This window comes from Pseudorca crassidens, chromosome 11, assembly GCF_039906515.1.
Source record: "Pseudorca crassidens isolate mPseCra1 chromosome 11, mPseCra1.hap1, whole genome shotgun sequence".
Lineage (NCBI taxonomy): Eukaryota > Metazoa > Chordata > Mammalia > Artiodactyla > Delphinidae > Pseudorca > Pseudorca crassidens.
The window spans coordinates 5262028-5288507 of NC_090306.1; the positions used below are offsets into that span (position 1 = coordinate 5262028).

General features: G+C 49.4%; 1 protein-coding gene across 3 annotated transcripts in view; it reads left to right on the top strand.

Moving 5' to 3' along the window:
• The first annotated feature begins 13109 nt into the window (after positions 1-13109).
• Positions 13110-26480, top strand: part of NTF3 (neurotrophin 3) — a 65353-nt gene continuing 51982 nt past the window's right edge. The window contains exon 1 of one of the 3 annotated variants that reach the window (XM_067695478.1): positions 13110-13244. In XM_067695478.1, the coding sequence (XP_067551579.1) occupies positions 13227-13244 (18 nt within the window). In that variant the 5' untranslated portion in view covers positions 13110-13226. Of the gene's footprint in view, positions 13245-13831; positions 14123-14148; positions 14274-26480 lie in introns of those variants that run through there. The other 2 variants (XM_067695481.1, XM_067695482.1) reach the window with 2 other exon arrangements.

Consider the following 26480-nt stretch of genomic DNA (forward strand, 5'->3'; position numbering starts at 1 on the left):
TGGTAAGAGAGACTGACTTATACTTTTTTTTCTTCTTGTAGTGTCCTTTTCAGGTTTTAGCCTCATAAAACAATTTAGGAAGTATTCCTTCATTTTAGTCACTGATAGATTGTGTGTAAAAACGATGTTATTTCTTCATTAAATACTTACAAGTGTTTATTAGTGAAGCCATCTAAGCCAAGCGAGTTCTTTCAAGAAGGTTTTAAATTTCAGATTCAAATGCTTTAAGAGATACAGGAATATTCACATTTTCTGTTTATTCTTATATCATTTTGGGGAATGAGTGCTTTTTCTAGGAATTTGTAAACTTTATAGAAATTTCCAAATGCATCGATATAACTTGTTCATAATGTTCTTTCCTTAAATATTTTTATTTAAATTCTTAGAATCTATGATTCTTTTCATTCTTGATGTCAGTATTTTGTGCCTTCTATAATTTTATTGATTAGCTGTACTAGGATTAATTATAATCTACTGTTAATTAGATTAGTCATTTATAAAGACATTTGAAAGGAACAACTTTAAAATTTATTCCATCAACAGTAATCTTATTTTCTCTTTCACTAATTTCAGGTCTTATGAGTATTGTTTTCTTCTATGTTACTTGCATAGAATTAGCTCTTCATTTTCTAACTTCTTGAGATGACAGTTAAATGATTTCTAGCTTTAATTCTTTTCTAATATGTGCATTCGATGCTACATATATTTTCCTTTAATCATGGCTTTAGCTGTATCTTACAAGTTTTGTCATATCATATTTCACTGTCATTCAGTTCAAAATATTTTGTAGACCTTGCAATTATTTAATTTATGAGTTATATAAAAGTATGTTCCTTAATATCCAAATATTTAGGTGTTTTCTCACTGTTACTGATTTCTTAGCTTTACTGGGCTGTAGTTAGGGAAAATATTCTGTATGATTTAAACCTCACAAACTTTTTGAGACTTACTTTACGAATCGGCATGTTGTTAATTCTGTTAATTACTACATGTGCACTTGGGAAAAATTTATGGGTGCAGAGTTTTAAATATTTGTTGTCAGTAAGTTCAAGTTTGTTTACCATGTTACACAAATCTTATATAACCTTAATAATTTTTTTGTCTATTTGATCTACCACTTATGGAGAAAGACGTATTAAAATCTCTCACTATGATTGTGGATATGTCTACTTCTCCCTTGTGTGTGTGCATGTGTGTGTGTGCTCTATTATACATGTATAATATATACATGTTACTAGGTGCATGGAAGTTTAGATTTTAGTGTATGGAAACTCAGTATTTTTAGATGTCCCTCTTTATTTTCAGTAATGAGTCTTACCTTATTCTCTATTTTACCTGATATTAATAGAGTTACACTACTTTCATTCTGAAAATATTTTCATGGTATATGTTTTATAATCATCTTGCTTTTAAAGTTTCTTGGTGTAATTGCCATGTACTGTTTTTTTTTAATCCAGTTTGTTCTCTTTAATTGAGGTAGTTAGATTACTTTATTTCAATATATTCATTCATAAATATATAAATAGACATATTTGGGTCTAATACCCTACTACCTTACTATTAGTTCTTTCTCACCTGTGCCATGTTCCTTTTTTTTCTCTTTTCTGGCCTTTTTTGGAATTAATGTTTTTCCCAAACACCACATTAGCCTCTTCATTTGCTATATTCATTTTGTGGTTATCAGAGAAACTACAACAGGTCACTCTGACTTATTAAAGTTTAATGTACATAAGTACTAATATGGCTTTCCAAAGAACACAAGAACCTTGGAACTTATACCTAGTTACAATGTCCTGCCTTTTGTGCTGTTTCTGCCATGACTTTAATTCTACAAGATATTTTGTGGTTCCGTAGTGTTAGTATTCATTCACATTTGCCACACATTTAACTTTTCCTATATTTCCTCACTTTCATATGCAGTCTTCTTCCTCATTCAGGAATAAGTGTCTTTAATATTTCCTTTAGTACAGATCTTCCAGTAATGAATTATCTCAAATTTTCATTATCTGAAAATAACTTCACATATTTTTCAAGGATGCTTTTACTAGCTAAGGAATTCAAGATTGACTGTTCTTTCCTTCTGTACTTTGATATTCTCTTGTCTTCTGAGTCCCACAGTTTCTGTTAAAAAGTCATTGATAAGTCTCATTGCAATCGAAGGTAATGTGTCTTTTCTCCCTCCGGTACTTTTACTTTTTTCTGTTTGTCTTCGACTTCCACAGATTTATTGCAGTGTGTCAAGTGTGGTTTCCTTTCTATTTATCTTGTTCAGGTACGCTGAACTTCTTGAATATGTGGGTTGGTGTCTTTCATCAATTTTCAAAAATTCTGGACCCTTAAATCTTCAGACATTGCTACTGCACCATTTTCTATTTCCTCTCTTTATGGGACACTAATCATATGTGTATTAGATCTTTTCTCTGCGTATCATATGTTCTTACATCCTCCACAACATTGTTTCAAGGTAGTCTTATGCCTGAATTTGTCCAGTGACTTATAGCTATGGAGGCAGTTGATTCTAATTCTGGAAATTCTGTGTGTCAGAACTATCACTTTCTCTTGACTTAAAATTTGCACCCCTGCAAGTTCCATTCATCCATCCTAGTTCTATCCTTTGGGGTCTTCCACAACAGATACATTTTTAAAATTTACATCATGACCTTCTAGATATTGGGGTCTTTGCAACTCCTGGTTTTTGGATGGCCCTAAGCTCCTGAGGTCCGTAATGCCAATAACAGATATTGGTGTCAGCTCTTTTACAAAGAAGGAATTAGGATGCAAATAGGAGAGCAAAGTACTTGACCCTACATTTTACTGATAGCTTTATTGCAAGAAAAAAATAAAATTAAAAATTCTACCAAAGAAACATTCCCTTAGCAAAGATAGATACTTTTGCTGTCATTCATACAAAGGAAAGAAGATTTTTTAAAAAGATTCATTCAGGTGAGAATCTTAAAAGGTTATTTATAATGTTATTGAAAAATAGAGTTGGTCTAATTAATCCTCTCTTCAGAAAGGACTGACCTTATGTCATCAAAAATAGGAAAGTGTCCATTCCACTTCTGAAGCTGTCTTTTAACCTCTATGTGATTAAAACTCTTTTCCATTTCCTACTGAAACCTTGCCTGCTGCATGTTAAGTTAATTTTCTCTTGTCTTGCCAGTAGTGCACAATGGGAACAAAACAAAGACAATGAAATATTAGAATAAGTGGAAGTAAATAATGAAATAGAGGAAAGAAGTAAAGGTAAGGAATTAGAGGGAAAAGGGGCATTTTCAGAAGGAAAGCAGGAGTTGTGTCTATTTCCTGGGGGTTGTATAGACAGAGCAGATGGAGAACAGCCTCCTAGCAGTCATGAGTTCGGGTTCCACACTCTCACTGACAAGTCTTGTTTTTTGTGTGCTCTCTGGCTGGTCCCTTCATTATCCTGAGTCTTGATAATGTTCTCTGTAAAATGAGCAATTGCACTAGGGGAATCTCAGGCACCTCACAACTCTGAAAGAACTTAAGTCATTCATGCATTGATGCTATGTTGCAGCCAGTCTGTTTTCCAGTTTGAGATACAGAGTGTGGACCAGTGATTCATACTGTAAATCTCCTGCCAGTTATGAGTCCATTCCTATCTTAACCACGGATTCCCTGCTTACCCTGGGAAAAATCCATGGTTTGAGGTTTATTAATATTCATGTATAGAAAGAAGGCTATTTCCAACTTTGTCATATATCTCTTTTGTTAACTTTATTTTTAAACTGTCCATAAAGTCAGTGGGGGGAGATCGATACAGGTGGAAAGATAATCACAGTCATCATTTGCAAAGTTATTCTTTCTCTTTGCGCCACAGGAACTTCTTTCTAACTTTTGGACTCATCGTTGAAAACTTTTGGCAAAGGACCTTTGAAGCAGTGGGAGAAGGACCAGTGGAATTCTCTTATCCTTGTTTGGAGGCAGAGAGGCTGGACATGGTGGAGCAGTAAAATACAAATCTGATGCCTCATGATTCCTTTGTTGGCAGCAGCTCCAGACTTTAAAGCTCATTCACAGGCAGGTTTTGACTGCTGGCTTGCCTGCTGTGTCTGAGCTCTGAGTGGCATTCAAGCCTGGGTCTAAACTAAAGGAGGAGATGTTTGCACGAGTGTACTTGTGACTGGATGGGATTCAAAGGAAACATATGTAACAATACATCAGTTGTCCATAATGTTCTAATCCAGCATTCTATGGGTTTGGAGTGGGAATTTACAGACTTAGTACTTATTAGAGACTCAAGGCTCAACTTTTTTCCTGTATGTCTTGATGCTGTCAGCACTAGTAGTTTGGATTAGAGGGCTTTTAATCTTTGGAGCAAAGCCAGTGCCCTGCCCCCTTGGAAGAATTTCATAGTAACCCGGCACTGCGTGGGTTTGTCCTGCTTACTTGGGGGATTTCTCTTACCCAAGGCTGGCACGTTGTTATCTAGGCTGTGTCCTGGCAAAGAGACCTGCTGAGGAGCTGGGAGGGTGCTGAAATCAGTCTTTCTTCCAGGTACCAAGTCACTGTTCTGGAATGAGTTCTCTCCATCTACAAAGGCTCACGAAGGGCCGGGCCATGGATGGACTTGACCCTACTGTACCCTATCATCCATCTCCTTCCTTCTCTAGGATGACCTTGAGCCCAGGAGAATTAACCCTACAGATATTGCAACCCTGATACTGCGGGTCTAGGCCCTGGACCAGAGGCAGGACACCTCACTCACATCTGAGCTCCTCTGGATGACCCTAATAGGGAAGTTGCTCATCTTCTTCTAGGCCTGTTTCCTCATCTGTAAAAACACCACCCTCTCAAGGTCGGATGGTGTAGAGGTGACGAGCGGTTAGGGTTCAAACTTCTGTTTTGCAACTCTTTCACTACCCAGGTATACTTGGGCAGGTTATTCTTTACACCTGAATATTTTAAATCAATAAAATGGAGATAATAATCGTACCTACTTATGTATTATTTAATCCTTAGAAAAACCCTACAGGTTGGCACGATTATTATCTCCACTTAACAGATCTTTTACAAATGAGGAGTAGGAAGGGATAAGTAACTTGCCTAAGATCACACAGGAGCTCAGACATGAACCAGGTTTTCTGTCTCCTTGTCCAGTTCCAGGACATGTGATATACATATATCTATAACATATGAATATATGCTGGTACAGGTACGTATATGTACATATATATACACACACACACATACACACACACAGTGCTTAAAAAAGTACCTGGGGGCTTCCCTGGTGGCGCAGTGGTTGAGAGTCCGCCTGCCGATGCAGGGGACGAGGGTTCGTGCCCCGGTCCGGGAAGATCCCACATGCCGCGGAGCGGCTGGGCCCGTGAGCCATGGCCACTCAGCCTGCACGTCTGGAGCCTGTGCTCTGCAACAGGAGAGGCCAGAGCAGTGAGAGGCCCGCGTACTGCAAAAAAAAAAAAAGTACCTGGTATATAATGCTAATATTATTAACAGTACCTGGTACCCATTAAGCACTCAATAACCTATTGTTAATAATAATAATAAGATGATGATGATGATGTTGATGACAATCTGTAAAGAAGGTTCCCACCTGCTACATTTCTCCCTGCGCTGGGAGTTTATTGGCTCTATGGGACCCCAGCTTGGGTATTCTTTGTGGCTGAAGCGTTCCTTGCATTCTGAATGGGGGCCTGAGGACAGCCTGCTCTCAGGGTGGGAACAGGGGCAGACCTTACGGTGAATGGACTGGTAAATATAGCAAAGCATCAGATGCGTGCCTGCAGGGGTGTGTCTGTATATATTTGTGTGTGTTGACGAGAGAAGTGGTTTGTAAGCTTATTTTAACTTGAACTTGGCTTTCCTTGGCCCCCAAGAACTGCTAACATCCCTTTTGAGTGTTTCGTGGGAAGTCTGGGCACAAGGTCTTTAAAGGAAGGGGCTCAGTGATTAGTTCCCTGTCCTTGGTTTTGTAGACTGCTGGAGAGAAGAATGTTTTCAAGGAGACGTGGACAGCAGCATGAACCTTCCTTGCCCCCCACCCCATCCTGCACATTTTGAGCCTGTCCTTTCGGTGGTGAATGAGGATTGGCCTTGGGGGTGGGAAAATGGATGAGGTGACCTTTGCTGGGTCACCCAGCCTGGAATTCTGAGGAGAGACGTACAGGAAGAGAGTACTCGGAGGACATTTTATTGTATGTCGCTGTCATACTCATGGCTGGTCCGGACGGGGCTCCTACTTAGGAGCAAGGAGACCTGGGTTCCTGCCCTGCTTAGGCGTAAGGAGACCTGGGTTCCTGCCCTGCTTAGGAGCAAGGAGACCTGGGTCCCTGCCCTGCTTAGGAGCAAGGAGACCTGGGTCCCTGCCCTGCTTAGGAGCAAGGAGACCTGGGTTCCTGCCCTGCTTAGGCGCAAGGAGACCTGGGTTCCTGCCCTGCTTAGGCGTAAGGAGACCTGGGTCCCTGCCCTGCTTAGCCTTAAATCCTTGGGAAAGCTGTACCTTTGGATTGCTATAGATTTGCCTCCTAGACTTTCCCCGCCCCTGACTACCCAGCAAGCATAGTAAACGAAGGGTGTGGCCAGAAGACTTGTCTAATTCCTAATCCCATTCCAGTCCCCAGCCAGAGGTGTGTCTCCAAATGACTTCAACAGCCGGTGGAAGGGACCGTGTGATGGAAAGGGCTCTGGTTTTCTAGCCGTCTTTCTAGACAAGAGCCTGCATTTTGTGCCCTTTGGTCAGCAAGCCACGGAAAGTGCAAAAAGCAAGCTTCACTCTACGCTGTAGTAATGGGCGGGAACACTGCAGCCACAGGAATCAGCAACTCGCCGAGCTTTGCAGAGAGGAGTCGCCTGGTTGTGGCTTGGAACCAGCCGGAGTCTCACTGTCACTCGAATTACTGAAGGTGGAGGAGAGCGGATAATACAAAACTTCCACTGTACCCCAGTCAGTGTGTTTTTTTAATTTTCTTATTTCTATTCCCCATTATACAAGAAAGTGAGGCCAAGTCCCTCGCATACACGGTAAAACCAAGGAGCTGAAAAGTTCAGTGAATTCCCTGAGCTCACAAAGTCAGTGACAGTGTTGCTCTCTCTCTGTTGTCCCTGGATTGGATGTCTTTCAGGATGAACCAACATTCTTTCAGCAGAAATGGAAACCTAAGCTCCTCCTACAACCTTCCATGTCCTCCTAAGCGTTCAAGGGATCTTTAGCATCCAGAGCCTTCCCCAGATGCAGCAGCAGTGAAAAGACCACCAGGCTGGAGGTTTGGAAATCGGACGTGGACGCTGTCCATTCAACCCGTGGACCCCAGCCTTCCCCTGAGGCTCACAGCCCTGCTCCAAGGGGCTCAGAGTCTATACTGTCACATATGCGTCTCCATCTCTTGAAACATCCACATTGACCCTGGTTTTCACTTCCAGCATTTGGTGATGTCTAAATACCCCTTGGAGGGCTCAAGAAACAGCGGGCTGGTGAGTGGACATAGCTCAGCAGATGCATAATTACTCTCAGAATCTGTAACTCTGTACCTGGACCAGAAGATGCTGGCTCACATAATGAGGGGATAGTCTAGCGAGTATTTTATTGTCTGAAGATGGAATTAATGGCAGTGCCACAGCTATGTCAAACCCAGCTAATAAAACCTTATGAGTTCTTACCCAGGAAATATTTTGTTTATGTCACATGGGTCTAATCGAAGGGTTTCTTTTCTCTTTCTTCGCTTCCCTGCCCCCGCCCCCTTCCCTGCCCCCTTTGTCTCCTGAGGCCTATGCCCTCTGGAAGTGCATTAGTTACCTAGGAAACCTTCGTGTCAATTTTTTTTATGCATGGAGTTTGGTGCGACATAAAGCTAATTTATAGGGTGGTGAGGGATTCATGTCATGACTGGTGAAATAGGAGACTTTATTATGATTTCTATATCCACCTGTGTAGTAGGAATCCATACCTTCCCTCTATTATTCTGGGTAATTTTTTGAAGCATAATTATGAATCTGCATGCTATTTCACAAAATGAGTTGATCAATTATTGTTCAGTGTAACTCATTATATTGTTCAGTGTGAGCTCTAGAACATAATTAGCAAGAACAACAAACCGAGAACACACTAGGCAAGCTGTTGAGACTTAAACACACTGTGGAATTTCCTTTAAAATGAGGTGATTCTGTTTTAGAGGCAAAGAATGAAAAGATGAGATTTTTAAATTCTTCAGCTATGTCTTCCCTGCTCATTGAGGTCCATATTAAGAAGCTATTAAAATTCTAAATATGTCCGCTACTTCGTTCTGCTGATTTCTTTCTGTCTTCGTACAAAGGGGAGAATATATACCCATGGAGTTACGTTAATGAAATGTTTAAAGACAGCTTACGAAAAACAGGACAGTCTTTCTAAAGGCTGATCCGCCACCAGTGGGGTGGCAGGATTTCAGTGCAAGCACCATTAGATTGGGAGTTGGGGCTTACATGGTACCAGGCACTGTGCTGAGTGTTTTAAATAAATAAGTTCATTTGATCCTCATAACACTCCAGTGAGGCTGGCACTGAGACGCTCAGCACCTGCCCAAAGACACACAGCTGTGAAGTGAAGAAGGACGCATGAGACCTGGGTTTGGATGCGTCCAAAATCCCCTCTTCCGATGAGTCGTAGCTCCTGATCTGTCACCAGGCTTTTTCTATTTCCCTGGGGAGAGTCATTGTCAGGTTGGAGCCTCAGTTTCCTCAACTATTCAATGCGGGGTGAGGACACACAGAGGCTCAGCGAACATGACCTCTGGGATCCCTGCTCCGCCAGACTGATAACAGCAGAGCCGCACTCTCTCGAGATAGAAATTTGAGGGAAGACCTGGGCACACGGCTCCTGTGGACAGCTGCACCTACTTCACAAAAGAGTAACGCCTCACACAGGACTCTTCAGGGCCTTTGGGCAGGGTTGCTAATGGGCGTGATGTTAATATGGGTGTGATGTTAACAACGCTGTGGTTAGGACCTGTGCCGTAATGGTTGGGCAGCGGGGAATCTTTTTTTTTTTTTTGCGGTAAGCGGGCCTCTCACTGTTGCGGCCTCTCCCGTTGCAGAGCACAGGCTCCGGACGCACAGGCTCAGCGGCCATGGCTCACGGGCCCAGCCGCTCCGCGGCATGTGGGATCTTCCCGGACCAGGGCACGAACCCGTGTCCCCTGCATCGGCAGGCGAACTCCCAACCACTGCGCCACCAGGGAAGCCCACGGGGAATCTTTTGAGTGCCAGGAGCCAAGGGAGTGCACGGTCTTCCCTGACCCTTAAATTCCCAGTCCCTGTGCAAGCACCTTTTGCATTCACTTAATTGTTTCACAAACAGAGACTTTCAGGCTCCCTTGGCAAAGCAGTCTGAGTGAGTCCGGGTGGGGAGGGACAGGGTAGGGCCCAAGAAAGGAGTCACAGGCATCCTGCCAAATTCTCCGCAGTGCCCTCCAGCCGCAGACCATACAACCTGCAAATAGTTGAGGATCAGATGAGGTGTGGAGGAGGGATCTCCAAGGCAGGACGCAAAACAAACAAACAAAACAAAATAAAACAAAAAACAATGAGAGGAGACAAATGTTCAAGGCTAGCTAGCTGATCATGGGGAAAATCACCCTGCTTGTCTTTGCCACGAAGGGTCACAGAGGAAAGGGTCCTTGGAGGCCACTCAGCCCAATTCTCTTATTTCCTGGGTCAACATGTCACAGTGAATTAACCACAGGCAGCTAGAGCACAAGACCACACGCTGGGCATCCCACCCCCCCCCAACACACAGTCTGCTTGACTCAAACATCAAGGCCATAAGTGCTGCTTTTTACAGGGGAAAGGCACACTTCAGGCCAACGTTTTCATTCTGTTTCTATTCAGTGTTTCAACCACAGAGTGGTGCTGTTGCAAAAGAGAAGAGTGGGCAGGAGGCTGGCTCTAGAAATTTGCTTTAGGAGAGAGTTTTAAAACGACCTCCAAACACCAGATCCAGTCTCCACTCTCACAAACCGCTTTCAGGAGGAGGGCCTGACACCCAGATGCAGCCAGGAGAAAAAGAAAGTTCAGCAACCTAAAAATACAGTCAACAGATGGACAGCCAAGGCCCGGGCTGCGACCACAGGCTCAACTTGGAGAAAGGGATCCAAAAAGACCTAGTTCTGGATGGACTGCCCTGGACCCAGCACCGCCTTTGGGGCACGAACTCCCCAGCTTACTTCCTAGCTCTGTTTTTTGCTTTAGCTGTCTGCAACACTCAGATCTGTCTCTATTTCGAAAAATGGATTTGCTTAGAAGTCACAATGCTCCGCAGTTCTAACACGATTCCATATTATATGCAATAATCTTTTACTCTATCTTTTAAAAAAATACACCTTTCTACTCCTTTTTCTGGCCACCCTATTTCTCCATCACCTGGTCACTCTCTTGGAAGCCAGAGGGAGGACCTGGATATCAGTCTTTAGAGCGGGGGAAGAGGACACTTAGCTCTGAACTAGAAAGGATAGCAGTAAGGAAAAGGCAGTTTGCTTGCTCCAGGAAGATTGTTTGAAAAGGGCCTTCCACAAAGGAAGTGGCTCTCCATTTGGGAAAAAGTGAGCAAAGGGCATCTTTCGGCCTCTGCCAGTTCTCTCCTCTTCCTCTCTCCTCCCTCAGCCCCTTCCTCCCTTCCCTCCCCCTCCCTCACAAGGCACCACGCATATTTGGCAAGATTAAGGTGTCACCTCTCATATTACAAGGCGTGTTGATTGCACGCAAAGACAGACCCACCAGCTCAGGACAAAACCCCCTCGAGTTGGGAAAGGCACAAACTTTTCCTGGGGTCGCCTAGGTCCTGGCAAAACGAGACAGACAGTCAGCGCCTGGCATCTGCAGAACAAATCGGTCTTAAACTCCACGCTGCCTCGTCTTTTTTTTTTTTTTCCTTCTGACTTTTTTCACATTTAAGCTTGCCCCTCTCCCTTCCCCGCCTCCCTCCATCCTGCTGGTGACCGAAAAGCCGCAGACAGATCAGCCGGGACAGGTTTTTAACCCATTCCTCGCTGCAGCGGGAGCCAACCCCCTCTTTCCTTGCAGTCTTTGGGTTACCGGAGGACCTGGAGCTCCAGAGAAGAGCCCCTAGAACGTGGCCAGTGGGCCTGAATCCCGCCTTTGACTGCGCGGCAGCGGGGGTGGGGTGGGGGGATTGGGGCGCAAGTGCGGGCAGTGGGGGAGGGCAGGGGGGCGGGCCAGAGCAGAGCGAGAAAACCGGGACCCAGCAGAGCACGCCCAATCCAGACCTTCATGGTGCCTTGCTCCGGGTGGAGGGGACATCTCCGCAGCCTAATCTGGCCCGGAGGAGGACCTGAACCTTTTGGCGCGAGGGCAGCACGGAAGGAGGACCCTACTCTCCCCAGGGACCACGGGAGGTGCCGCCCCTGGGCCTCAGTAGGCGCTTCTGGCCGTTTTCCATGTGGCAATCTCCAGCAGCCAGGATAATGATGAGGCAGGTACAATCTACCTAGTACGCAGCCCCCAGCCTCCCCATCCCTTCCCACCTCCCCTCGGACCGGCAGCCTCCTCTCTGCGTCGGGTTCGGCCTGATCTGGTAGGTGCGGTGCCCTTATTTCTTGGTGTTTGACTAAATTCTCAAACAAGTCAAAGGAATTTGGATGTTTTTGTACTTGGACGCCACCAACTGAACTGCTTATTAGACGCCCGGAACGGCAGGGCCGCGGGGAGAAGCGATACCTACTCACTCCCCTCTCCCAAGCGCGCGCGCGTCCAAAGGTCCTGGAAAGAGATGGGGTTAGGGGTGACTGAGGTGGCAGCGAGGAAGAAGTGGGGGGGGAGGGGGATCGGCGATGAGATCCCCCCACGCCACGACCCGGGGAGCGGGTAGGAGGAGGACAGGAGGGCAAAACTCCGTTCCGAGGCTCTGGATTTCTCATTGACCCCTCAGTGACATTCCCCCCCCACCACTTCTCTTGATGGCAAATGGGCGAAAGCAAAATGCATTAACTAGGGTAAATTTAGAGAGACCGAGCTCACCACAAGCGGGGTCTAATGGGCGGCTAAAGTTATCTCGAAATAAGAGATTTTGCCCCCTGCACTCCCCCGTCCTTTCCTCGAATAATCTAAGGGTGGGGAAGTGGGCGTCACTCCTTTCGGAGCGCTTAGAAAGGTTGGTCTGTCGCTTGCCTTTCTGCTTCCCGCGCTGTCCCCGCGTGCAGACTTGTGGGTGCTGGGCGGGAGCTCGGCTGCAGGGCCCGACCCTCATTTGGAAGGAAGGGGCTTAGGAGAAGTTGAAGGCTGCGTGGGGTGGGAGGCTCCGATTCATCACCCTCCTCTCCCTTCCAGCTCACACACAAGCGCGCACACACACCCGCCCTCCCCCCCCGACCCGTGCCCCCCCCCACCCCATACCTCTCTGGCTTGATCCGCCTGGACCGCCAGCAGCGCCTTGGGTGCTGGTCCCGGAGCGGCGGGCAGCCTGGGAACGGTGTCCCGGGGCGTGCTCGGGTGGTGGGGAGAGGGAAGGACGGACGGGTGCTCTTGGGAGCGGCGGGTGGGGAGAGATCTGGAGGTGAAAGGGTCGAAGGTTCGGAGGAGTTTGCACATTCGACCCAAGCCTCCCGAGGCAAGGGGCAAGAAAGGCCCTTCTTCTTTGTAAAGAAAAACCTTAAATGAAAAGCAAAAAGAAGATCAAAAAGAGATTTTTCAAGGAGAAGAACAAATAAGACAGACTAAAGGCATGAATGTGTAAAGCGCAGTGAAAAGTTAAACATTTCGTTTTTTCTTGGAGATGGAAAAATCGGAGATGGAGGGGCAAACTGAAGCATACTACCAACTTGGAGGTTGGGGATATTTTTATTTAAGAAAGGACAGGGGAAATGACCCGGTGCCCCCAGTGGCCCCCGGCCCCAGCCGGAGGGGCGCTGGGGCGCAGGCTTGCGCGGCCGGCCGGGCGCGGGGGCGGGCGGCGCGGCGCCGAAGGGGTTAAGGCGCTGAGCGCGGAGCCATCTGGCCGGGTTGGCTGGTTATAACCGCGCAGATTCTGTTCACGGGACTCAGAGTTGAACGCTCCTCTCCCCACCGTAGCAGCTCCGCGCGAGGCCCCCGAGAGAGCCCGGCGCAACTACTTTCTTCCCTCTCCTTTCTCCTTCTCTTTTTGTCCCCTGCTGGGGGCTGGCGGCGGCGGCGGGGTGGGAGAGACTTTGAATGACCGAGCTCGCGTCCACCTTTCTCTTCATGTCGACGTCCCTGGAAACAGTCACACGGATGCCATGGTCACTTCTGCCACGGTAAGCGGAGGCGGGCACGCTGGGCGGGCAGGTTCGGGGCCGGGGACCTGCGCGCAGCCCGGTCCGCACCCCGCCCTCACCCCATCGCGCCGCGCTCCCGCACTCTTCCCCCGCTCGTGCCTTCCCGAAGTTTGCGCCCGGATCTGCCCAGGCCGAGGTGCGATCAGAGCCACCCGCCCGCCCCCGCGAACGGACACTCCTCCCCACCTCCTCCCTCCCGTGCCTCGGCTGCTGGAGAAACCGCCCAATATCTGGGAAAGTGATCAGGATTAAGGGACCGGGATTGGAAAGGGCGGGGGGGGGGGGGGGGCGCGGAGGCGAGGGGAAAGGAGGACGACGGAAGGGCAGGAAAGGGCTTCGGAAAACCGCCGGCCCCTCACCAACGCAGCCGTCTACTCCCGCAGAGAAGGCTCCTCGCGCATCCCGTAACAAAAGGGGGTGGCAGTCGTATCCGGGGCGGCGGGGAAGCGAGGGTGCCGCCGCCGTTCCCCGCACGCGCCCCCCGCGCCCCGCTCGCCACCTCGCCAAGCTCTCCGCTCTCCTCCCCCTCCCGGGCCGGGCGGGAGCTGCGGGGGCAGGGGACGCAGAGCTCCGGCCCCCGCGGAGAGTCGCTTCCCAGTTTCGGGAGTTGAGACTCCGTGCGTGGAGTGGCTACCTGCTGGAGTCCCCCTGCCTCCGCTCAAAGCTTTCTCGGAAGCAGCCCCGCACCCCGGGCTCATCCTGGCCGGCGGCCACCCCACCCTGGGTCTCTGCGCAGATGCTGGAGCCGTGCGCGCGGCCCGCGCGTCTGGGTCGCCGCCGGGAGCGGCGGACACGGGGGCCGAGCGGTCCCTGGGGAGCTCCTCGCGGTTCCTCCGGGCCAGCTCTAGGAATCGGAGGTACCGGGAGGCTGGGAGGCCCGGGGCCCGGCGTAGCTAGGTCGGACTTCAGAGGACCCTCAAGGACCCAATTTCTCCGTGGCCCCTGAGCTAGAGCTTGGGGTAGTTGACTCACACTGCCAAGGGAATTTGGAACGCCTGGGAGTTGAAGGTTCGGGAAAGGCGGGCCTGGGGTGGGGGAGGGGACTCTGCTTGTGGCTTTCGGGCGCGAGTGGGTGCGCGGCGAGGAGACGCTGCTTCTTTGGGGGACTTTGGCTGCTGCGTTCCTCAAAGGTACAGCACTGAGACCCCCGAGCCGCACCGGGTGAGGGCTGCTGACTAGTAAGGATCCGTCTCGTTGGATCCGTGGCCGGGGGCTTCCAGGTGGAGGAAACACCGAACTAGACAGCCCGGTCTTGACCTCTGGCGGCGGGCGGCACGTTCAGAGTCTCAGTGCAGGCAGCTGCCTGGACGCAGCCCTAGCGCTGAGCTCGGAGTTGGAGAGCTGGCGACTACACGTCTTGGACTTGTTTATGTGCGCCGAGGAGCAGGGGGCGGGAGCTGGCGGGGGGGAGGGCGGGCTAAAAGGGGGTGGGTGTCACCCCGAGACCCTAGTCGCTTAAGGGCTGTGCTGGGCAAGTGCTCTTTAATGAGGAGATGTCCTCTCCCGATCTGCAGAACGGAGAGCCAGGGACACATCTAAACCCTCTGCCCCCAATGTCAGGATGGAGAAAGTTGGAACGGGAAGGAACTTTGCAATCGGTTCTGTTTTCCCGGCACTGAGAAGTTCTCCCGTGTCCTCAGCCTGCCCCCCTCCCGCCCCCGACACAAAGAAGGTGGAAGGGTGGGATTCAGGGGATCAAATCCAACCGCCTCTGCCTTGGGCTCAAATGCTCAGACCTGGGTTTGGCGTTGGGAGAGGAGGAGATGAAAAGAAACCAAGCTCTGAACGGTGTTGGGGGAAAGTAGGAAGTCTGCGGGGTTGCAGGAAGGAGCGTGTAGGGCTCTGTGCTGGTGTGGACTGTTTTGTAGCTGGAAGTGGAGGCTGTGGCTCTGTGTGAACGGGTCTGCCGGCCTGAGGAGGGCGATCAGGACCCCTGGGCGCTCTGTTTGGTCAGGGAAAGAGGTTTTTTGGAAAGTGTCTGCATGAGGGTGTGCAAGGGGGACGGCCAGAGTGCGGGAGCGCCCCCTGCTCTGTGGGCAGGTGGAGGTGTGTGTTTCTGAGGCTCTCTAGCACGGGCAGCAGGTGAGAGCATGTGGGAACAGAGGTGTAGCTGATGAGAAATCTGTGCCTGCGAAGGGTGTCGGAGAGGGAGAGGTACGGTGTGTTGCAGCAGATGGCTTGTGCGCGCCTGCACAGACACACGGAGTGGGTGTGGCATGGGAGGGCGCCCGTGTGGGGGACGTGTGTGGAAGGTTAGCCTAGGCGCCTGCGGATTACCGAAGGGATGGGGAGGGAAGATTATCTGCAAAGAGCAGAGTGTGAACTTTATGAGTGAGTGCTAGGAAATTTGGCCAGGAGGGCATTGGGGTACGTGGGGAACAGAAAAGTGTGGGCTCAGACGCATTACAGAGAGATGGGGCATCTGCAGAGAAGGATACTCCCCCCCTCCCCCCGCCCCACCCTGGCCCCTCACCAGAGGGGAGGGAATTGGAGAAGGCTTAGGATGAGGGATGTACATTTAAGGGGAAAAGTCCTCTGTGTGTTGGTACCGGCTGGGGATGTGTGCGAGTGAGATCTGAGTGAGTGGAGAAATGTGTTTTGCATGCCAAGTGGCAGGGATGCGCATAGTATTATATTGTATAATGGGTTTCTTATTTAAGAAATAAGAACTGGAATGCCCACTGGACACTCAGCCCATTGCTGGGTACTGGGGCGTGGCATGGTGCCCTGGAACAATTTCTTCCCAGGGCTCAGCGGACTGCCGCAGTTTTGCCAGGAGAAACGAGGAGAGCTCGGTGCTAGTCGAGGTTTTTTCAAGAACTATAATTCAGTTTCTAGAGATGTTTATGGATCTCGGAGGCCAAAGGGAAGCTGATTGGAAATGTACCTGTGGTTTTGTAAAAAGGGCGCAGAAAGATAGGGATGATGGGTAGTTTTGTGTGTTGGGAAGGGAGCTGAGGGCTGTTCCTGTTTCTTGTAGGGGGTGTGGGCTGGGAATGGGGGGTGCAGCAAGCCAGGTCAGCATGCAGGTGCGCATACACTAGAGGCTCGAGTTTCTGAGAGCATGGCAGGGACACGGCTTCATACATGGAGCTGGAGAAGGGGTGAGGCAGTGATCAGGAAGATGCCAGGAAGATGCAGGTTGGGAGTGTTTGTTAATCTTTGATGACTTCTGGGCTGTGAGTTTAAAGCTAACGTGTGTGTGTGCGCGTGCGTGTATGCGTGTATGCATGCAGACACGCCGTGGGTCTGGAGTGAAGTGACTGGGGGGAGGCTAGCTTGGAGGACTGGAAGGGTGTGTATGCTGTCTCTAGCTTGGAGGACAGGAAGTGGAATGTATGTTTTTGCAGGAATTCTTTGTGGCCGAGGAAGGATGAAAATCATCTTGGATGCTAAGATGTGTATCAAAGTTTAAAAGGTACAGATAAAAGAAGGGTTGCAGGTTTATTAGGAAGCATTTGGGGAGGGAGGGGCATGTGATGTTGGTTGGGTTCATACCAGCAAGAGCTGGGGAGGTAACTGGGACAGAGCAGGGGGAGGGGTATGCATTGGCCACACACACCTGCTGACCAGGAACCTCCTTTATTAGGTCTGTTCGTGTGAGGGCATATGTCTGGGGGGAAGAAACCTCATCTGTTTGACCCATGACACTTTTGATTTTCTGAAATGATGTCTGTGCCATTTTGAGGTTCTGCCTTATTTGTAGGGGAAATTCATCTGTGTAAGAGTGTTGATGGAGGGTCTGACCCTTGGTCAGAGGATCTTGCGGCAGTATCTCAGAGGATGGCGTGGTGGAGATGGAAGGTTTCCCATTGGGAATGGCTCGGTTCTAGTCCAGTTCTGCCACTTTGGAGCAGGGTGACCTCAGGAAAATTTTTTAATCTCTCTGATCCTCCATTGTTTCTCTGTGTAAAATGGCGTTGTCTGCCATGACTCAATGAGAAGGAAAATTCACTCTGCTTCCCTCCCCTTCAAAGCTTGGTGTGTTTAGGGGTACAAAGCTTTACTCGAAGGTGACGCCAAGTTGAACACAGGCGCTAGCATGGATGTGAACCGTTGTAGAAATGGGTCCTGGACCTCCTTCTCTTTACAGGGCAAGTTGGGAAAACAGTCTGGATGCCCGCTGAGTGTCTACTGCTCACCCGTGGTGCAAACAGAACTTTCTAGAACTGCCTCAGTTTACTCACCCATAAAATGGAGGCAGCCAAGCCTGGATTACTGTTGATGGCAACCTGTTTTCCTAACAGGTCTTTGAACCATTCAGAAGAAAGGTGGTCCACAAATCAATATTAGTAACTATCCGACGCAGACGTTTCCCTTTTCTGCAGGCCACAACGCCTAAAGAAATGTGATTTGAGGACAGAGAAAATAGTCATGTCTTCGGCGTGTTAGAATAAAAGAAGAGCAAAGTCCAGCCAGCCCGGGTTACTACGAAGGTCTGTTTTTCTCTGGGCTACGCGTCCTTGGCAGGCAAGAGCCTGCCCGTGAAAAGAGGGCATGGGCTTTGGGTCTTTGCAGACACCCAATGCAGCAAGTGGGTGCAGCCGCTTCCCCAGAGACAAAAGTGGAGACCAAACAAAAAAGAGGGACCAGGAAACCCACCCAAGCCTCCGAGTCCTCCCAGAAGTCAGCACATGCTGTGAACTGCTGGCTCAGAGTCAGGCTCCCATCCATCCTTGAGTTCAGTGGCCATAAATAGTCAGGCGCTAAGCTATTTCCATGAGGCACTAAACCAATTCTGCTGCTTTTCTTGGCGAGATTGGGCCAATTAAGTTGATTGGAAGAGGTCACTGTTGATGGCTCTCACATTCCCCAGGCGGGACAGGCCAGCAGAGTTTAATTACATAACATTTCCCATCTCCGCAGCTCCCCTCCCAGACAGATCAGATGTGCAGGCCTCCCCCTCCATCCAGGACGGCGAATGCAGCAGGCAGCCCCTGCTTCGGGCTTCTCCAGACTGTTTCCTGAGCAGTTCCAGTACTCCCACCCCAACTGTGAGGAATGTAAATCCAGTGTTGGCGGGAACGAGAGCGGGGAGTCGGGCCGACACAGAAGATCCTTCAAACCCCCCACCCTGCTTCCCAACCCCACCAGCTGCTCTTTAATGAGGCAGTTTCTGGTGGGGGGGGATGCTGAACTCATGACCCTTGCTAGGGTTTTCCATTTAGTTTTCTTTAAAATTGAGTTTGTTGGAGAAGGACCAAATCTACCGGAGACCAGCCTAAGACCCGTGTGGTGCTGTTGATAAGCTCTGTGGATGTACTTTGTGCGTGGATAGGTGTGTGCAGAGAGAGAGGAGAGCAGGGCTGTGTGTGTGCTGGGGGACACAAGAGCACAGGAGGGGCCCTGGCTGGGCAGGAGGCATTCCTAGAGCTTGTGTTGTGGGCGGCAGGTATATGGGCACCTGGTTCAGACTGGACCGCCGCCGTATTGTGTCTTGAGGAAGAGCCAGCCTGTGGAAGAAATTGGGAGCAGCTTTTTTTCAGACCATTTGTGTTTGGGGATGGAGGATGTGTGAGCTTTTAGGAAGTCTGAGGCCAGTGCAGATAGAACCTCATTCTTGCCTGAGCAGATTTCTATTAAAATCAAGGCTGGGCAAAGGCAGCTTTTCAGAGGACTCATTTTAGAACCTATGAACGCACATGTAGAGGGACCAAGATCTTTAAAGTCTTCTCGTGTTGTTGACAGTTTTCCGTAAGTCAGCCTTTCCTTCTACCTAAAAATACCAAGGGGCTAAGTGTGCACGCACCTCTGGGTGGTGAGGATGCGTTGGCTGTTTCGTGTCCACATCTGCTCCATGGTCCTTCTCAAGCAGTCCTAACTGCTTGAGGTCCTTCTCAAGCAGTCCTAACTGCTTGAGGTCCTTCTCAAGCAGTCCTAACCCCACCAGAGGCTGTCTGTGGCTCTGGGCATCCCTGCAGGACTAACCTCTGCCTGTCCGTGTGGTTTCGCTGGAGAAGGATTTTGACGTTAGCTTTGGTGTGGTCTGTTGTGATTGCTCACTTTTCAGCAGCGTCTCCAGGAGAGACTTTGGTTGAGCCCCCGGTCTTCTATGGATTTTGTTCAGTCAGAGATTTTTTGAAAGGGTTGAGCTTCTTTCTCATTCAAGACCAGAGCTGTAGGCGTACATGGCAGCTTACTGATCTCAAAAGATCCCAGGCCCAGGTCATCTTCAACAGCCTGGGGCAGCAGAAAGCCTGCTGACTTAGAGGTGGGGCATCAAGCTTGCCCCTGAGTTCTGTCACTAATAGGTTGCTGTTGTGTGACCCTGGATGGTCTCTCCAGGCCCTGACGTACCCATCTGTAAATGAAGACCTTGAACTAGAGGATCTCAAAGTTCCATTCCAACTGCACCATCTGAGGATTCTCCAGTAGCCCCATCCTCCTACTCGCTCAGCGCTAATATGCTTTGCTTGGAGTGCATCTTGGCACACCCTCAATGAGCTCCTGTTTTTATCTTTGGGGAATGGCTGAGTCAAAGGCAGAAAGGCGTGCAAAGAATTTGCCATAGAGTTTTGTTTTTGGCCAAGAATACTCTTGAAGTTGGCTTCGCCTGCACAGTGTGTACAGAGTTCTAAGGGGTGGGGTTTGGCTTTCTGGTAGACCCGATGCTAGTCATCCAGCTTCCACATGAACGCCTATTAGTGTTTCTGACTAAGAGAAGGACCCCCCTTGAAGATGACTGATGATGATGATAGTTAATATTTGAGTACTTACTGGGCGCCAGGCATTACTGTAAATATCACATGGTGTTATCCCAGTGCCCCAAATAATCTCTTTTGCAGGTGGGGAGACTGAGGTTATGTGAGGTTAAGGGGGATGTTTACGGGTACACAGCTAGATCTCGATGTGCTGACATTCTAGCCTGAAGCCTGTGACCATCCCAAGTCCATCACCTGCCAATCAGGTTCTGTTTCTGCATTCTGTGATGTCATCCAGATGGGAGATTGCTTGATAGCCCTCTCCAAAGTCTGTCACCCCACAGGGTAACCTGCTCCACCGGAAGGTTCATTTTCACGTGCAAGACAAATGCTGAGGCTTTCTGGCCACCTGCTGGAAAGCATGTGTCAGATCTGTCTTAGCTCCCAACGCCCTCCCCCTTTACTTCCCGTCCTGTTGACAAGGGAATCTGCCCTTCCAGAATGGGGGTGTTGATTTAAGTCACAATTGCCTCCTTGTAAACTCTGTAAGATTGGAGCTGGACATCTGGTTTTGATGCACTTGCCCACGAGAGGTGGTGGGTCCCAGGGTTCTTGAGTCCTGTGGTGAGGGTTGCACAGAATCAAAGTAAAAGAGAATGGAGAATGTGAGGGCTCTTCAGAATTTGGAAAATGGCTTTCCTTGAAAGGCTAGGGAACTCCCTCCATGTATACAGGGGCCATGTATTTCTTGCTGAGAGGTTGAAGGCAGGAGTTGCTACCAAGGACTGGGGTCCCCAGGCTCTGTTTGATGCAGAGCAGAGCAGTTTTAGAGTCTTCCAGCCCTGGCACTTGCTAGCTGCATGCCCTTCTGGGCAATACCAGAAGTAGGGAAGCCAGAGGTGTTCTCGGGTGCATGTTGCCACCATCTCTGAAGCGTGTGACTGAAGGCTCTTGTTTTTTCTCCCTCCACTGACTTTCCCGTCACCACTACCACACATACATCTTCAAAGCAATGAATGAGAATGACTTGGTTCTGTTGCTGGAAAGTATTTGCAATGTGCTAATAAATGGACAGCATTAACCTCATGCCTGTGAAATTGTGGGTGCTCAAAAGATATGTGTTTGCTTTGTTTAAAACAACATTCCATGTGTAGGGTGATGCTTTCCTTCTTTGTAAGAGGACATAGCCCTATTATTATCATTTTTTTTTTATGATAGACCGGTCTTGCCCTGCCCCCCCTCTGTTTTTAGGTCTGAGCCCCTGGCATTTAAAAATATCCTCCCCCTCTGGCTCCAAACCATCCCTCAGGGAATATAGTTCAAGATCTCAGTCTGGGATTATTTCCATTCTGTGTCTAGCAGATCTACTCCTGATGGATCATGGGGGACATCCATCCCCTGCTTCCACTGGGTCCAAGAGGGAAAGTGCAGCTCTGGAAATCACCTGTTTCCCAATATGTGCGTCCTGTAATTGGGAAGGAGCCCAGCTCTCCTGACACCCAGCGTTTGCTCCCCAAACTGCTCACCTCACCACTCTTTGCAAAGGACTCAAACTAGCTGTGCGACCTTGAGCAAAGCATTCTCCCTCCACGGGCCTCTGTTTCCTCTTCCGGAAAAAGAGGGAATGGGATTCACTGGAAAGTCAAAAGGACCCTGCCAGTTCACATATTCCATGACTCTGCTGCTCCCTGAGCCTCACCGTGGCCCATGCCTGGCATTTCTGGGTATCCCTGCTCCTCTGGAGGACTTATGTGCAGAGATGTGGAGGGGGTGGAGGAGGAAATGAGGTTACATGATGCCAGATAAGTTCTTGAACACATGGAGGAGTGCATGTTCATAAAGTGCTGAAGAAGCAAGCTTGCCAGATCGGTGGCAGGTCTTGGATTGGGAGTTGAAAGCACAGGGAAAGGTTTATGTGGGATAAAATTCCCTTTGGGTAGCTGAATTTGGTGAGCGAAATCAGAAGGACCCTGAACTATGAACAGAGATACCAGGCTCCACCCCAAACTGTCCCAGAGTCTCACTGTGCAATTTGGGGAGTCTCTGCTCCATGGAGAGTGAAAGGCTCCTGGCTTAGATGATCCCCCATCAGTAATTTCCTGACTCATCAGGAATTATGGGAATCGAGGGCTAGTAGAAAAGCCTGGATGGATGGATTGATAAGGGGCTTGAATGTAGAGGGCAACGTCCTCTGATTGCAAGAGGGTAGGAGTAGCAGAAATATACATCTGTTCTTGAATTTGAGATGGTCACGGAGGGCTTATTCTGTGTGTATATTGGGCTTAGAAAGCTCTCCCTTCTTCACCAGGGATATTGAAAGCATCCTTCACATCTTTGCTTCACCATTACCTTCTCCTGGAAGCCTCTCTGCATCCTCCAGGGAGCCTGGGGCTCCCTCTCGGTATCCCTGTGTTACACCACCGGGTATTCTGTCTTCTCACTAGAAGATGGGCTCTGCAGAGAAAGGGACCTGGTCTTTTCATCTCTGTGTCCTCAACACCTTGATATGTGTTGGGTGAGTGAATGCATGACAGGTGAGTTATCAGGGAGTCCAGCGGTGAGAGGCTGGGCTCAAAGAAGTGATACTCCTTCCCAAGGGTCCAGAGCCATACGTGTTCTCTGTGTCCCATTTCGGCCTGTCCCGAGGCTGATGTCATGAAGCTCACTGCCGGCCCACTAGGAAAGCCTGTTCTTGATCTCTTTAGAGACCCCCTTCTCCCCTGTGTCTTAGTCTGCCAGGTCCTTCTGCAAATGTGGCTTTTGGTCATGGGAAAATTGGGTGTCACTGCACATGAATTAGGGCCATCTATCTCTAGACATTCAGAAAACACATGTTTAAAGATTGTTCATTAAGCATCCTGTTGGTGCTGCCAAGTCTCAGGCCCTGTGCTCGATGCTGGAGAAGATGCAGAGATGAACGCTGAGCTCTGAGCTCCAGGGTCTAGGAGCTGGTGAGGGCAATGGGCCAGTTCCATCATTGTGCTCTAGGGAGGGGCCGTGTGAGCACGGAAGTTCAAGCACAGGGTTCCTGGATGGAATGTTGTGTGTTGGTGTGAATAATGCTGGGGAATCCTCTGGACCAGAAGCAGGCTGGAGGGTCCGTGAACTGCCTTCACTTTTCCTCATCCCTGAGTTCCTAAGGCCTGACCAAGCCTCTTGTGAAGGATGCTCAGAGCCCGTTGTGATGGGAGCCATTGGCTCTTCCCAGAGAGAGTTTGGGAAAGGGGCGTGATGTACAGGTGTTAGGTCTGGGCGGACGTGTAGGTGTGTGTGTGCTTTCCAGAAGTAGCCCTGCTCTTGGCTGTAGTCAGCCCAAAGGGGGGAGGTGCGTCTGCCCGAGGCTTTTAAGCGCTGCTTCTCCCCGCTGCACTGTGTGTTGTGTCTGTGACCACTCCTGACACAGGGACAGACTGCCATCTACTGTCCACTCTTGTCCTCTATGAGTCCCTCCTGCTCAGTGAGCTCCTCGGCATTTTTTTCACATCCTGTTTTTAATGGGTCCAGATACCAGCAGAAAGAGAATAGACATCAGGTCCTTGTTAAGTAACTTCGTTGGAATTTGGAAGGGGGCCTTTAAAAAACAGAACACATCTGTTAGATGTTTTTCTTATCTGCTTAACGAAAGTGTTATTTGAAGGGGGCTTCGTGCCTCTCTTGACTCTTCTTAATTACCATGCTGGGTACCCGGGTACCATGTAGAGTGCAAAGACCAAGAAGGCTAAGTCCTGTCTTCAAGAGCCTTGCAGTTGGAAGTCGGGACAGACCTGCAAGGAAATAGACCATAGGATGTGGCAAGATATGTTTGGTATGTGGCAGGTGAGTGGCAGGGACCCCAGAGGCTTTGGGGGTTTGGGGAAGGAGGAGTCCTTGTAGACAGAGTGATTGGGAAAGACAAGTATGGGCAGCTTGACTGGGTCTGCTTTTAGCAGCCCCAGGGTTTGGTGAGCACCTCCTAAAATCGCTGTGTGGTATCGTGGAACAGGCTCTGAGCTGGGAGTTCGGGGACCTAGAAGGTCCCTGTGACCCAGGGGGGCTGGTTTCAATGTCCTAGGGCCCACCCATCCCTGACCCGGCATCGCATCCCACATCTGCATGCAGAGGGAGGTGGTTCCTTGTTTCCATCTTGTCAAGGACCAGTAGAGCCGGAGTCCCTCTTGCATCCACTGCAGGGAGGGCATCTCAAGGTGTGTCCAGTCCTGACAACCCCACACACAGTGGGAGGGAGGGAATGTCCCCAGAGTAACCTCAGGTGCTGTACAGCTATGAGGAGGTGTCTGCCTGCTGCTTCTCTCCGTATCTCCCCCTGGACCTTCCTTCCAAAATACATATGCATAGTGCTTGAGTCGAGGATAGTTTTTCCAAAAGGAACTGCATTAGTATCCTAGTGTAGATTATAGCTCAGGTCTAGGATGCCTTCATGTTCGAATTCATTCTACCATTGCTTTTGTGGAGCTTTTTAAAAAAGTATCTAAGACTTTTGATGACTGGGGATTAAAATGGGGGAAACGTTGCTTTTCATAACTCACTCACATTCTTTCTTTTTCTCTCTCTTTCTTAGCATTTAAATGACCATCAAGGAAACCTTCAGTGTATTTATTCCATGTACTTGTCTTATGGTGCATGTGTATGTGTGTGTTTGTGTGTGTGTGAGAGAGAGAGAGAGAAAGAGAGAGAGAGGGAGGGGAAAAGAGAGAGAAAAGGAGGGAAAAAGAGAGAGAAGAAGAAAGAGAGACAGCAAGAACAAGAGAGAAAGCTATTGTAGACTGTGGTCTATTAGCGAGTCTAGGAAATCAAGTTGAATTGGAGTTGGGTTACTGGTAGAGAGACCTCAGATTGTCACTCTAAACCTCTGACATTTCCCTTTTACTTTTTGGCTCTTGTACGAATCAGGAATGTCTCTTCCCAGTCCCCCTTCCGTGTTTACATCTCCTTTTGGGGCTGCTGTATTAAGTTACCATCTGTCTGCAGAAAGTCTCCTGAATTCTTGGGGGACCTCTCAACAGAGGCACAGTGAAGGATGGAGCCATTAGAGAAGGTCTGATTTTTTACTATGGGGGGAACTAAACCCTTTTACTAAAAGGGTTACGGGTTGTTTATCATGTGTTTTCCTGTGGTACAGTGATGTCTGTGACTCCTGCCTAAAGAGAGAGAGCGAGCAGAGGCTGGGACAGAGATGGAAAGGGAAATGCTTCCAAGAGCAGCCAATGTGGAGGGAGAGACTCAGTTCCCAGCAGTTTCGTGGGAGGTTTTCTGATGGCCTGTGACGTGATTTGTAATCGTGGGTGAAAGTAGGAGGAGATGGGGGGAAGAGAGTTCCAGGTGAAGGTGCAGATGGAAAGAGGGTCCCAGGTGAGGGAAACCGGGGGTAAAAGAACCGAAAGCCGCCCAGGTTGTGGTTCACGGGGAGCCGCGTGGGGTGATGTGTCCAGGGAGATGGGAGGAAGGAGGGCCCACACTGAGCCCCCTCCCAACCTCAAGGGCAGCAGGAGCCAGTGGAGGTGGCACAGGGGAGGGTACAGTCAGTCTTTTGTTTTAAAAAAAGATCACTCTGGGGCTTCCCTGGTGGCGCAGTGGTTGAGAGTCCGCCTGCCGATGCAGGGGACACGGGTTCGTGCCCCGGTCTGGGAAGATCCCACATGCTGCGGAGCGGCTGGGCCCATGAGCCATGGCCACTGGGCCTGCGCGTCCGGAGCCTGTGCTCCGTAACGGGAGGGGCCACAACAGTGAGAGGCCCACGTACCGCAAAAAAAAAAAAAAAAAGATCACTCTGGTTCAATATGGGAGGTGGCTTTTCTGAAATAGTTGTTCAATGGGAAAAAGACTGTTGGTTGGATGGATGGAAGAATGAATTAATGAGCGAATAAATGAATGAAATGCAGGGGGGACTTGATCAAGCCAGACTTGGTCACTGGTTACTCTGACCAGTGCTGGCTCCAGGGGAGATGAAGGACAGGACGGGCTGGGGGGATAGGCGACAGGTCATGGATTAGCGTGGCTCTGGCTGTAGGGAAACAGGGACCAGCATAGCAACAATGCTGAGAGATCAGTTGGCCGTGGGAGGATCTCCCAACCTGTTTGCATTTTCTATACATTTCCATCCAAACTTGATTTCATTCCAGATCAAAAATGAAAGTGGCTTTTGGAGTTGTACCCCAGAAAATTTAAAACTGTGATGGTGACTTTCTCCAGAGGGGGCTGCTTGCTTGCAGACCTTTTCATAGGCTCAAAGCGGGCTGTGGACAGATGGTGAGTTTTCTGAGGCACCTGGCGGGTTCCAGATTCTGGGCATCAGATCCATCTATTGATGATTCCTATGGATTGTGTGTGTGTGTGTGTGTGTGTGTGTGTGTATTTCAAAGTCTCCTGAAAATTACCAAATTCCACAGACCCTCTTTTGCTTGTAGTGGATCCCTATAGAGCGTCACTTGCAAGGTCACGTAGGTTAGCACAGATAAGAAGAGTGTGTGTGACAGTGACCTAGACAGACGCCTGGCATGCCCTCCAGCGACTTGGCCTGGTAGAATGCAGGAATCCCCCTTGGTGGAGGCAAGGGAACCAAAGAGAATGTTCTGTG